The sequence below is a fragment of the Lissotriton helveticus genome, chromosome 10 (assembly GCF_964261635.1).
Source record: "Lissotriton helveticus chromosome 10, aLisHel1.1, whole genome shotgun sequence".
NCBI lineage: Eukaryota > Metazoa > Chordata > Amphibia > Caudata > Salamandridae > Lissotriton > Lissotriton helveticus.
Window position 1 is genome coordinate 46,602,486 of NC_136071.1, and position 13,837 is coordinate 46,616,322.

At 51.3% G+C, this 13,837-nt stretch overlaps 1 protein-coding gene across 1 annotated transcript; it reads left to right on the forward strand.

Annotated features, from left to right (window-relative positions):
- Positions 1-692: 692 nt before the first annotated feature.
- Positions 693-13,581, forward strand: LOC144785338 (LHFPL tetraspan subfamily member 3 protein-like). The gene is made up of 3 exons (XM_078664300.1): positions 693-1,122; positions 8,844-9,080; positions 13,433-13,581. The coding sequence occupies exons 1-3, from the start codon at positions 693-695 to the stop codon at positions 13,579-13,581; spliced, it is 816 nt and encodes a 271-aa protein (XP_078520426.1).
- Positions 13,582-13,837: the final 256 nt, after the last annotated feature.

Sequence of the window (13,837 nt, forward strand, 5' to 3'; positions counted from 1 at the left end):
TATCATCATAGGACATACCGTTGCCTCAGCACCAAAGGCCGCTGAGGCGGAACCGGCGTCCTTTTCTGGGGGCTGATTTGCAGGCTTGGGTGGAGAGAGCCGGCGCTGCGGCAGCCTCGGGAGCAGGGGCGGCGAGGCTGCTCCTGTCGCACATTAATCACGACGCGATGAAGCAGTGAGCGCTGCCTCCATTCCCCCCTCCCGGCTCTGGATGCGCGGCGGCCGGGTCTCTGCTGCCGGCTCTCCGCCCCCTGCCTCCTCGGGGGGCTCCGGCAGCGGCTCGCAGGGCTGATGTGTGGTGGGTCGCCACTGAAGGTGGGTCTGTCTGACTTTGGGGGCCACCGGCCGTGGCACACAGGGCTGGTGTGTGGTGGCCACCGCTGAGAGTGGGTCTCTGCAGCCGACTCCCCCCCCCTGCCCCCTGGGGGGCTCCAGCAGCGGCTCGCAGGGCTGGTGTGTGGTGGGTCGCCACTGAAGGTGGGTCTGTCTGACGTTGGGGCCACCGGCCGTGGCACACAGGGCTGGTGTGTGGTGGCCACCGCTGAGGGTGGGTCTCTGCAGCTGGCTCTTCCCCCTCCCCCTGCCTCTTGGGGGGCTCCAGCAGCGGCTCGCTGGGCTGGTGTGTGGTGGCCACCACTGAGGGCGAGCCTGTGTGACCGCGGGGGCCACCTGCCTCCAGGGCCCCCGCCACCATGCTGGAAGCCAAAGAGGTGGCCAAGCTGTACCAGACGGACTTCATCCGCAACGCGCGGGCCGTGGGGGTCCTGTGGGCCGTCTGCACGCTCTGCTTCGGCATCCTGGAGGTGGTGGTGCTGATCCAGCCCACCTGGGTGCGCACGGGGGAGCAGGGCGCACGGGCGCGCAGCAGCCTGGCGCGGCCCCCGCTGCAGCCGGCGGTGGGCTCCTTCGGCCTGTACCAGGTGTGCGTGGAGAGCGAGTGGACGCTGGAGTGCCGGGGGTCCCTGGCCACGCTGACCCCCGTGCCGGCCTTCAAGGCGGCGGCCGTCTTCATCTTCATGGCGCTGATCCTGGTGCTGAGCAGCGTGGGCTGCTTCGGCCTCTTCTGGTTCTGCAACGCGGCCTCGGTGTACAAGGTGTGCGCCTGGCTGCAGCTGACGGCCGGTGAGTGGCCCCTGGCGCTGGGCGCGCAGGGCACGCTGTTACTACCATGCCATTGCACTCCATATCACCAGGGGCGGCATGTTTACATTACAATTAGGGTTCCCAGTTTCCCGTTTTCACTGATTTTTACAGATAAATACAGACAGAAAACGAGTTATTTTCCTATCTGTGTTTATTTTATTTTTTTTGAAAACCTTTATTTAAGCAATCAGAGCAATACACGCGCGGGCCTACAACCACAGGGGCCGGCCGCAAAAGCAGGAGATCAAAACATAGCAGTTTAGGTGTGCACGATACAAGGAAGAGGCACTACATAATCAGAAGACGTGATCGCAACACAAGAAAGCGCTAGGATAAAAGAGGTTACATTTTTATAATTTTTATAATAGTGAGAGGGGGCAGCGGCTACATCAACAAAGGCGTCACACAACTCAGTCAGACCAAAACGACGGGAGAGGTATGCCCCTCCGTACAAGCAGAAAGCAATCAGAAGTGATGGGGCCAAATACACCCAATGCCCGCCGAAGGCAGGCCAGGAGTAGGGGTCAAACAAGAACATGCAAGTTAACGAGACGTCGTGTAATGAGCCCACCCACATTAGACCATAAAGAAAGGCATGTGCGGACGCCGGATAGATAAAGGACGGAAAAAGAAACAAGCATTGGAAATGCAATAGGTCTCACACCATTAGAGTTAGTGCTTTTAGAATTGTTTATGGGGTTTTTTTGTCAATGTTTAGCATTTTTGTTTCCTGTAGCCAATGCTAAAGTATTACAAATAAAAAAAGCCATAAACATTTCTAAAAGCTCTAACTGAAATGGTCTGAGAACTATTGCACTGTGTGAGGGTGAGTGAGGGTGAGTGAGGGTGAGGGGTTGAGGGTGAGTGAGAGTGAGGGTGAGTGAGGGTGAGTGAGGGTGAGTGAGGGGGAGTGAGGGTGAGTGAGGGTGAGGGGTTGAGGTTGAGGGTGAGGTGTTGAGGGTGAGTGAGGGTGAGGGTGGGTGAGGGTGAGGGTGAGTGAGGTGTTGAGGGTGAGGGTGAGTGAGGGTGAGGGGTTTTGGGTGAGTGAGGGGGAGTAGTTGAGGCTGAGTGAGGGTGAGTGAGAGTGAGGGGGTGAGGGGTTGAGGGTGAGTGAGTGAGGGTGAGGGGTTGAGGGTGAGTGAGGGTGAGGGGTTGAGGGTGAGTGAGGGTTTGAGGGTGAGGGGTTGAGGGTGAGTGAGGGTGAGGGGTTTTGGGTGAGTGAGGGGGAGTAGTTGAGGCTGAGTGAGGGTGAGTGAGAGTGAGGGTGAGTGAGGGGTTGAGGGTGAGGGGTTGAGGGTGAGTGAGGATGAGTGAGAGTGAGGGTGAGTGAGGGGTTGAGGGTGAGAGGTTGAGGGTGAGTGAGGGTTTGAGGGTGAGGGGTTGAGGGTGAGTGAGGGTGAGTGAGGGTGAGGGTGAGGGGTTGAGGGGGAGGGGTCGAGGGGGAGGGGTTGAGGGTGAGTGAGGGTGAATGAGTGAGGGTGAGGGGTTGAGGGTGAGTGAGGGTGAGGGTGAGTGAGGGTGAGGGGTTGAGGGTGAGTGAGGGTGAGGGTGAGGCTGAGGGGTTGAGGGTGAGTGAGAGTGAGTGTTGTGAGAGAGGGGTGATGAGGCCTGGTTGTTGTGAGAGAGGGGTGATGAGTCCTGGTTGTTTTGAGGTACAGCTGATGAGGCCTGGTTGTTGTGCGCTCTGTGTATTTTCACATGGCGTTCTACATTCTTAATGGAGTGCCTGTAACTGTATATTCCACTCAGTTATCTCCAGTTGCATCTGGAGATCAACCTGGGCGGACGCCTTAGCTGTGCTGCAATAAACCTGCTTGTCTTCTTATCGTGGATTTGGCATCATTGTAATAAAGTCGTTCACTAAAAGAATTACATGAAATTACATTGGGAGATGAGGGTTGGAGGCGAGCTAGTGAGAGAAAGAAGAGGGCCGGCTTTCTGTGTGGAAATGAACACAGAACTGCAGCGGCTCCACTGTGGCGTCTGATAACAAATATTAAACATTATTTATCAGCATTGGGAGCCATTGAGAATGTAACCAGTGATTAGTGCTTATCTACTTCCATCGGATTTCCATTGTCTGCTGCGCAGCGCTCCTAGAGCAATGTTTTGTGCAGCAGGCGCTTAACAACCCCCTTCCCCATGTGTAAATGCACACGCACTATAACTCACTGCAAAGCGTTAAATGTCGCTTCGCCCAACAAATATTCATGACTTGCTGATTGTAGCGAATAAAGCAGATATAAGGCTGGAGACATTGTAGGCGGTGTGAAAAAGCTATGCTGCTTTCTGCCACGCCTATTCCTAATGCTGACATGACATTTTTCGATTACGGCCCCAGGAACGTTTTGGAACTTTGTTTCCTGTGACCGCAAAAACGCAACAGGCTGTTGAACAGCGGCCACCACTGACAGCTTCTGAATGACAGCAAAGTAAATAAAGAGATGGGCGAGCCGCGCAGAACAAAAGAAAGGCATGCTACCGCCATTATTAAAGATGAATAAAGGCACGCGCCGCCATTGTTAATGATGAAGCTACCCAACAAAAAAAAAAATGCAGTAAAACTTTCATTGAATAATTAAAATGTATCAACACATAAAAATGATCATCACTCCCCTAATTGTGCTACTAGATTGCATTAACCAGTTTCGCTGTCGGTGCCCCTCAGCTGAGATTTCAGGGAGAGTGTGTACCCACTGAAAGAACCTCCAGTAACCTCTTTCTTGTTCGTTCTCTGAGGTTCACGGCACAGGAGGACGTTAGTTACAAAGAAGCTGTGGCATGCAGTTACTGTGATTGGAACCTCTGTGCGGAGGAGCATGCGTGGGCTGCTAAAGGGGGCTGGTGGTGTGAAGGTGGCTTAATAGTCTGAAGCAGTAAGGTTAGGAACACGGATGTAAAGGGTACAGCTACAGGAACGTGAAAGCCAGCAGCATGCTTGCCTGAGCCAGAGAAACACTCACAAAGGGAGGAGAGCAAGCATCTGTATACATTAAAGTAAGGCACCCATGAATTGGGTGCCGCTCTAAGCCAGGGAAACGCTCATTCAAATAAACAAGCGAAAGGATCGGAGACACGGCGGGTAAAATAAACAAAAAAAAAAACGAAGCCGGAGGGAAGAGAGGGGAGGGGGGAGGAGAAATGCGACACGGTGGGAAGGGGAGGGGGCGGAGCGGGTCAAATCAACAAACAAGCCGAAGGGAAGAGAGGGGAGGGGGGAGGAGAAATGCGATACTAGATTGCATTAACCAGTTTCGCTGTCGGTGCCCCTCAGCTGAGATTTCAGGGAGAGTGTGTACCCACTGAAAGAACCTCCAGTAACCTCTTTCTTGTTCGTTCTCTGAGGTTCACGGCACAGGAGGACGTTAGTTACGAAGAAGCTGTGGCATGCAGTTACTGTGATTGGAACCTCTGTGCGGAGGAGCATGCGTGGGCTGCTAAAGGGGGCTGGTGGTGTGAAGGTGGCTTAATAGTCTGAAGCAGTAAGGTTAGGAACACGGATGTAAAGGGTACAGCTACAGGAACGTGAAAGCCAGCAGCATGCTTGCCTGAGCCAGAGAAACACTCACAAAGGGAGGAGAGCAAGCATCTGTATACATTAAAGTAAGGCACCCATGAATTGGGTGCCGCTCTAAGCCAGGGAAACGCTCATTCAAATAAACAAGCGAAAGGATCGGAGACACGGCGGGTAAAATAAACAAAAAAAAAACGAAGCCGGAGGGAAGAGAGGGGCGGGGGGAGGAGAAATGCGACACGGTGGGAAGGGGAGGGGGCGGAGCGGGTCAAATCAACAAACAAGCCGAAGGGAAGAGAGGGGAGGGGGGAGGAGAAATGCGACACGGTAAACAAAGACGGACATGCACGCGCCCGTGACTTTTAAGGTCAATGCGCATGCGCATAAGCTTAATGCGCATGCGCATTGACCTTAAAAGTCACGGGCACTGCAAGGAATCGCCACGATTCCTTGCAGTGTGGATAAAGAGTGGATAACTCGCAATACTCTCGCCTTGCTCGATGCGCATGCGCATCGACAGGCGAGACCTAAGAAGAGACACAGCCAACCCCCTAGAGAAAAAGGAGAAAAAAGGGACCATAGAACAAAACAAATTAAAATAACAAACCCCCCCCATCACCCACCACCCTACATCACCGTAATGGCTATGGCCTACCCCACTAACAGCGTGCCTGTCGCCCCAGAGTCACCCGAAAAAAGGAATAAAGAAAGGAAGGAAACGAAAAAGAATAAGAATGAGGAGAGGAGCTAACACCCGGACCCCTCCATCCCCGCAACCAAAAGCGTAAAGACCGAGGCCAGAGAAAACACAAAGAGCCATTGCACAGGATGAAAACAGCAGCCGTCTTACAAAATGGGTCCCAAAGTCGCCATCCACTAGGAAGAAGTCCCGCCAGGATCCAAGCGAGATCACCCCTGGCCACTCCTGTGAATAGTAGAACTGCTAAACGGCCTTGTAGTCAAGAGACAGTCCGACAGAAAAAGTCCACACCAGCCAGGCAAGTCAGGTGGCACCTTCGCACAACATTGTCCCGGCCACCAAGAAGCAGCCAACGATACATGGCAGCCATCTGAGTGCAACCATACGCCGAACATCAAGGAGGCCAGGTCCAAAAGCAGGTCTGCCAAGCCTGGAGAGGAAGGCACAGGATATGGGAAGCAGTGCAGCACAGGCGCCTGGTCCATTTGCACCCTCGAAGTCGCAGAATCATCCGGGGACCCCGGCACAACAACCGGAGGAGATGCGATGGTAGCAACTCGGAGGGAAGCCACCATACCACAAAATGGCGGACCGACAACGGCAGCAATCCGCACCTCCAAGCCTTGGGAGTTCAGAAGCAGAGCAGTCCGCAGGTGGACCAGTGCAGCCAGTACATGACTACGTGTAAACACCGACTCATGCAGCCAAGGGCCGGAAGTTTCAAATGCAGCAACGTCTCCGTCTCCAGGAGGGATGCAATTCAGGTGGTCGTCCGCCATCTTAACAACATCGTTCACTGCCACTATCCCCTCCATCTCCGAGTCACGTCTGACCGCCCGAGACAGCGGGTCCCACAGTCGATCAGCGGCGGTCGGCACCCGGCACGGAAAGGAGAGTCACCAGAAGGCCAGACGTGCGCCCCGCAGCTCTCCGGGAGCCAAGCGCCGGCTCCCAGACGGGACCATCAACATGAGGGGGCGTCACACCCAAGGGGAACCGGGCAACACGGCCCCTCTCCGGCTCACCAGCGCCTGGGTATACGGGACGACCCACTATTGGGAGCGGGTCCGTTCCATCTCTCCCGGCTCGCGGCTCCCAGGCTCACATCGACCGGCTTCTCTTCCGAAACAGGGCTGACAACACTCCGAACACCGCCGGGCGGGCACTGCACTCGAGGCCCCGGCGCCGGGGCCGGGAAGGCCAGCAAGCAGACCGGGGCAGATCTCAGGAGTCCCGGCTCGACGGAGCCCAAAAATCAGACGGTAAGTGAGCGCTTTTCTCCCACAACAGAAATCACGAAGCCTCGGTCAGGATTATCGACAGGATAGGCAAGCGGGGAGGAAGGACCTCAGAGCGATGCGTTCATGCGACTGTTCCGATCGCCATCTTGGCTCCTCCCCTGTGTTTATTTTTAAATACAAAAAATAGGCCTTCTTTGTATGATTTTTTTCTATTGTCAATCATTGGTGTCAAGTCGGTAGTTGTACAGATTGAGACATAGGGGAGGTGAAAAAAGACATTAGATTTCCTAATTAAGCGTAATTAAGTGCAGATCTACAGTTATTAATGCTAGTTTACAATGCAAGTGTTTTTAGATAAAGGTATTGCACTGTATACTGCTGAAACCTTTTGGACATTTAAATGCGAGTATACATTTGGCAATTAAATAAATGTGGAAAATTACCCATTGCAGCTTCATTTATAAAGAAAACACAAAATATAAAAGGAGAAATACAGAAAAAAAGAGCAAAAAATAAATATGGATAATTACAGACGGAAATGACGAAAAAATAAATACCATAAAACCGGGAGCCCTAATTACAATGTACAACTCGAACTGTGGGGCCACTTGTGACAGTCATCTAGCAACGCTGCCTGAGCGCGCTCTCTTATCCTTTCCTCCGAGGCATCTTTTCTCTGCCCATATTCAAAATATGCGGCCTTCCTCTCTTTTCTCCTTCTCTCTTCGCTTATTCTTTTCTTCACCTCCCCCCTCTGTCTTTTCATATACCTATCTTTCTTCCTTTCTCCACTTCCCTTTCCTCCACTCCTTCCTTCCCACATCTTTCTGCGGTTTCCCTTGCCCAGCCTATATTTCTTCCCATTCTTTCCGTCTGATCTGTTTCCACTGCCCTTCACTCCCTGTAGATTTCGTTTCCCCCCTCCCTTGCATTTTTGCCCCCTGCTTTGTTCGTTGTCTAATTTCGCTTCTCTGCATGGCTAAAATACTTCCCTCTCTGCCTTAACTCTTTTTCTACTTCCACATGTCCTGTTTTTTTTCTTCTTTCTTCCCTGTGCCTCTTTTCTGTAAATCCTTTCTCCTCTTATGTTTTTCTTCTCCCTTTTTATTTTCTGCCCAGGCATGGCTTCCTTTCTACTCTTTGTACAAAATCAATGGGAGAGCGAGTGAGTAAATCAAATGAATACTAAACTTAAACAATGTGGACGGACCCACTATGTGTACGCAGTTAGAACACTGTAAGTAGTGTGAACATGGACCCATTATGTGTTCTTAAAAGACACCTCACACAAACCTGACTCAATCCCTCGTAGTCCCGGGACTATGAGGGACTGAGTCAGGTTTGCAGCGGAGGGGCCTCCAAGACCAAATTGGATTCTTGGACGAGCCACCCCCCCCCACCGAGCCCCAATTTCCTGCCTAAAAATTCCCATACATTTTATTTTTCAAGTGTCATTGAGGATGCCGACACTCATACCACACACCTTAGCGCGTGTGTAGGTATTACAAAAGGTTTCACGTGGCACTATTCACCTTTGCCACTCACTATTCACTCTCTTGGTCCTGAAGAAACCCCTCTCATTTTTTTTACGGGCTGAAACATGTAGACCGCCACACATAGTGAACTTACAGTAAAAATTCCAGATTAGTTGCACTACACGTATTGTTTTTTAACCATATCCTGAGCCGCCATTATTAAAGTTAGAGGCAAGGATTCTCAGAGATATTTTTAACTGTAAAAAATTCACCTTACACCACATTTATGCACAACACCTGCTCTGCTGTAATCAGGCATCGTAGCAAAACCGGGAGGCACTCGGCCGCTTGGTTGGGACTCCATTGATGAAGCATGACACCAACTAGGTTGGTGTGGGAGGGGTCTTTTAAGAACACGTAATGGGTCCATGTTCACACTACTTACAGTGATCTAACTTCCTTCTACTCTTCCCTTCTCTCTGTATGTCTTTCATTCTCTCATGTCCTGTAGTTCTTCAGATCTAGTTCTCTTACGCCTGTTTTTACTTCCCACCCCCTCCTCTCCACGTGCCTCTTCTACCCTCCAAATCTCTCTCGCTTCTTTATCCAGTCTCCTTTCGCTCCTCTCTCCGTCTTTTCTTTTCTGTCCTCACCCTTGCTTCTCGTTCTCTCATTCGTCCCATGCTCTGCAGGGCCCCCGCGCAGCACTCAGGGTTTTTGTCGTCTCTGTGTTTTAATGCTGTCCCCCCGCTTGTCATTCCCCCCTGCAGCCACCTGCCAGGCCCTGGGCTGCCTCATCTTCCCCGACGGCTGGGGGGCGCCCGAGGTGCGCCCCCTGTGCGGGCGCAGGGCGGACAGCTACCAGCTGGGGGACTGCGAGGTGCACTGGGGCTTTACGCTGGCCATCCTGGGCATGGTGGACGCGCTGGTGCTGTCCGTGCTGGCCTTCGTGCTGGGGAACCGGCAGGACGCTCTGCTGCCCGACGACTACTCGCCGGAGAAGAAAGGTGAGGAGCCTCCGGGGTGGGGAGGAGGATGAAGGACCAGTGGAGAGGAGGATGGGAGCGCTTGCCTCCAGAGGTGCACTACTACTCAAGTACTTGCACTGTCCATCGGTGCACTACTACAGGGGTACATCCACTCTTCATCCGTACACTACTACACGGGTACATCCACTCTTCATCCGTACACTACTACACGGGTACATCCACTCTTCATCCGTACACTAGTACACGGGTATCTCCACTCTTCATCCTTACACTACTACACGGGTACATCCACACTTCATCCGTACACTACTACACGGGTACATCCGCTCTTCATCCGTACACTACTACACGGGTACATCCGCTCTTTATCCGTACACTACTCGTGGGTACATCCACTCTTCATCCGTACACTACTACACAGGTACATCCCCTCTCCATAGGGGCACTTCTACACAGACACATCCACTCTCCATCGGTACACTATTACATGGGTACATCAACTCTTCATCCGTACACTACTACACCGGTACATCCACTCTCCATCGGTGCACTACTACATGGGTACATACACACTTCATCCGTACACTACTACACGTGTACATCCCCTCTCCATCGGTTCACTACTACACGGGTACATCCACTCTTCATCCGTACACTACGACGCGGGAACATCCCCTCTCCATAGGGGCACTACTACACAGACACATCTACTCTCCATCGATACACTTCTACATGGGTATATCCACTCTTCATCGGTACACTACTACACGGGTACATCCACTCTCCATGAGTGGACTACTACACGGGTACATCCACTCTTCATCCGTACACTACTACATGGGTACATCCACTCTCCATCGGTTCACTACTACACGGGTACATCCACTCTTCATCCGTACACTACTACACGGGTACATCCACTCTCCATCAGTACACTACTACATGGGTACATCCACTCTCCATCGGTGGACTACTACACTGGTACATCCACTGTTCAACCGTAAACTACTACACAGGTACATACACTGTCCATCGGTTCACTACTACACAGGTACATCCACTCTTCATCCATACACTACTACATGGGTACATCCACTCTCGATCGGTACACTACTACACGGGTACATCCACTCTCGATTGGTACACTACTACACGGCTACACCGCTCTCCATCGGTGCACTAATACACAGGTACATCCACTCTCCAACGGTGCACTACTACACGGGTACATCCGCTCTTCAGCCGTACAGTACTACATGGGTACATCCACTCTTCATCTGTACACTACTACACAGGAACATCCACTCTTCATCCGTACACTACTGCAAGGGTACATCCACTCTTTATCCGTACACTTCTACCTGGGTACATCCACTCTTCATCCGTACACTACTACATGGGTACATCCACTCCTCATCCGTACACTACTACAGGGGTACATCTACTCTCCATTGGTACACTACTACACGGGTACATCCACTCTTCATCTGTACACTACTACACAGGTACATCCACTCTCCATCGGTGCACTAATACAAGGGTACATCCACTCTCCATTGGTGCACTACTACATGGGTACATCCACTCTTCATCCGTACACTGCTACACGGGTACATCCACTCTTAATCCGTACACTACTACACAGGCAGATCCACTCTTCATCTGTACACTACTACACGGGTACATCCATTCTCCATTGGTGCACTACTACAAGGTCATATCCACTCTCGGTCGGTACACTGCTACACTGGTTCATCCACTCTCCATTGGTGCAGTACTACACTGGTACATCCACTCTCTATTGGTACACTACTACACGGCTACATCCACTCTCCATTGTTACACTACTACAAGGCTACATCCACTCTCCATCAGTGCACTACTATACAGGTACATCCACTCTCCATCGGTGCACTGCTACGCAGATACATCCACTCTCCATCGGTGCACTACTACGCAGATACATCCACTCTCCATCGGTGCACTACTATACGGGTGAATCCACTCTCGATTGGTACACTACTACTCGGAGGTAGATCCTTGCTCAGTCGATACACTACTACACCGGTACATACACACTCGATCGGTACACTGCTACACTGGTACAGCCACTCTCCATCGATACACTACTACACAGGTACATCCACTCTCGATCGGTGCACTACTGCACAGGTTCATCCACTCTCCATCGGTGCACTACTACACAGGTACATCCACTCTCCATAGGGGCACTACTACACAGGTACATCCACTCTTGATTGGTGCACCACTAACCGGATACATGCACTCTCCATAGGGGCACTACTACATGAGCTCGTCCTCTCTATTGATACACTACTGTACAAGTATATCCAAGCTCCATCAGTTCACTACTACATGGGTAGATCCACTCTCGATTGGTGCACTACTACACAAGTATATCCACTCTCCATTAGTACACTACTACATGGGTACATCCACTCTCATAGGTGCACTACTATACAGATACATCCACTCTCCATAGGGGAACTACTACATGAGCTCATCCTCTCCATTGGTACACTACTGCACAAGCACATCCAAGCCCCATCGGTGCACTACTACACTGGTACATTTACTTTCGATTAGTGCAGTACTACACAGGTACATTCACTCTCCATCGGCACACTGCTACACAGGTTCATCCACTCTCATCGGAACACTAGTACATGGGTACATCCACTTTCCCTCGGTGCACTACTACACTGGTACATCCATTATTCATCCGCACACTACTACATGGGTACATCTACTCTTGATCGGTGCACTACTACACAGGTACATCCACTCTCCATCGGAACACTACTACATGGGTACATCCACTCTTGATCGGTGAACCACTACACGGGTACATCCATTCTAGATCAGTACTAGTATGAGGTGCATCTGTTAGCAGTACAATACTCTTTGAAGAATAGCCACTCTCCGTTCCCATAGTATTACATGTGGTACACAGTCTTTGTGAGTACATTACAGCATCAGTGCGGTTTACATGCAGTACACCTACTCTCTACCAGTACAGCTCTACAGAAGAAACACTCACTGTCCATTAGTACAGCCCTGGTGCCTCCACTCAACATCAGTACATCTACTGTCCATCTGTACAGTACTACATGAGGCAAACCCCGGAGCCCTGCTCTTGACATATTGCACCAAAACTTGCATTGCACCCATCATAAATATCCTTGGGCAGCGAAACTATAGAAATGACACCTGAGCGTGCCTTGACATGTCTTGTTTTGAAACAACTCCTTAAGTTTAGTGGTGATTACTTGTGCCAGATGTTGGCCAGGGCTCCTTGGCAACTACTTATCACGTGTGCCAGATGTTAACCAGAATCCTTGAGGACTACTTATCCCTTGTGCCAAATGTTGCCCAAGACCACTTGGCTATTACTTATCACGTGTGCTAAAGGTTGCCCAGGACCCCTTGAAGATTATTGATTACTTGTGCCAGATATTGCACAGGACCCCTTGACGATTACTTATCACTTGCGCCAAAGGTTGGCCAGGACTCCTTGACAATTACTTATCACTTGTGCTAAATGTTCAATCAATCAGCCAGGATTTATAAAGCGCGGCAAATCACCCGATAGGGTATCCAGGAGCTTGCAGGTCCCGGAAGCTTATTCGAACAGCCAGGCCTTGAGGGCCATTCGGAATTTCATAAGTGAGGCGATGGTCTGTAGTTGCAGGGGAAGGCTCCTCCAGGTCTTTGCTGCGATGGGGAGAAGGAGCGTCCTCCACTTCTGCTTCGGTGGATGCAGAGAGTATGGGCAAGTGAGAGGGAGGCGAAGCGTAGTCTTCTCGACAGTTGGTGGAAGTTCAGGCGGTGGTTAATGTAGGCGGGTCCTTGGTTGTGTAGAGCCTGGTGTATGTGGGTCAGCAGCTTGAATTGGCATCTCTTCTGTACGGGGAGCCAGTGGAGTTCCTGAGGTGAGGTGTGATGTGAGTTCATCGGGGAAAGCCAAGGATGAGTCTGGCTACAGCGTTCTGTATGGTCTGATGTCTCTGTAGGAGGTGTGCAGCGATTCCTACGTGGAAGGTGTTGCCGTATTCCAGACGGCTGGTGGTGATGGCCTGTGTCACGGTGCGTCTCGGGTGTAGAGGTAGCCACTTGAAGATCTTATGTAGCTTGTGCAGAGCAATGAAGCAGATGGAGGAGAAAGTGTTGATCTGTGATTTCATGGTGAGCTTGCTTTCAATGATGATTCCGATGTTTCTGGCATGGCTGGAGGGAGTGGATGCGGGTCCTAGGTCTGATGGCCGAAGATCAGTACGTCTGTCTTGTCTGTGTTCAGCTGCAGGCAGTTGTTCTTCATCCAGTTGCTTATGCTTGTCATGCTTCTTTAGAAGTTGGTTCTGGTGGTGGTGGGGTCATCAGTGAGAAAGAGGATGAGTCGAGTGTCATCTGCGTAGGAAATTATGTTGAGAACATGGGATCTGACGATGATGACCAGCGGAGTCATATATGCGTGGAAGAGCTTGGAGCTGAGAGATGAGCCCTGGGGGATAATGCAGGTGATCTCCTTGGATGCGGAGGTGAAAGCTGGGATGTGGATCCTCTGGATTCTTCTGTTGAGGAAAAAGGTGATCCATCTGAGTGCGTCTCCTTGGATGCTGATGTGGTGGTCTTTCGATCAGTGTGTGGTGGGATAAGGTGTTGATGGCTTCAGAGAGGTTGAGGAGGATCATAGCTGCTGTTTCTCCTCAGTTGTATTTCATTGGTGGATGCGAATAGTGTGGGTTTGGTGCTGT

Excerpts from the sequence above, each read along its gene's own strand:
- LOC144785338 (XM_078664300.1), top strand. The coding sequence starts at position 693 with ATGCTGGAAGCCAAAGAGGTGGCCAAGCTGTACCAGACGGACTTCATC. Across the intron at positions 1,123-8,843 it reads CTGGCTGCAGCTGACGGCCG|CCACCTGCCAGGCCCTGGGC; the intron begins GTGAGTGGCCCC and ends TCCCCCCTGCAG. Across the intron at positions 9,081-13,432 it reads CTACTCGCCGGAGAAGAAAG|AAGTTGGTTCTGGTGGTGGT; the intron begins GTGAGGAGCCTC and ends ATGCTTCTTTAG.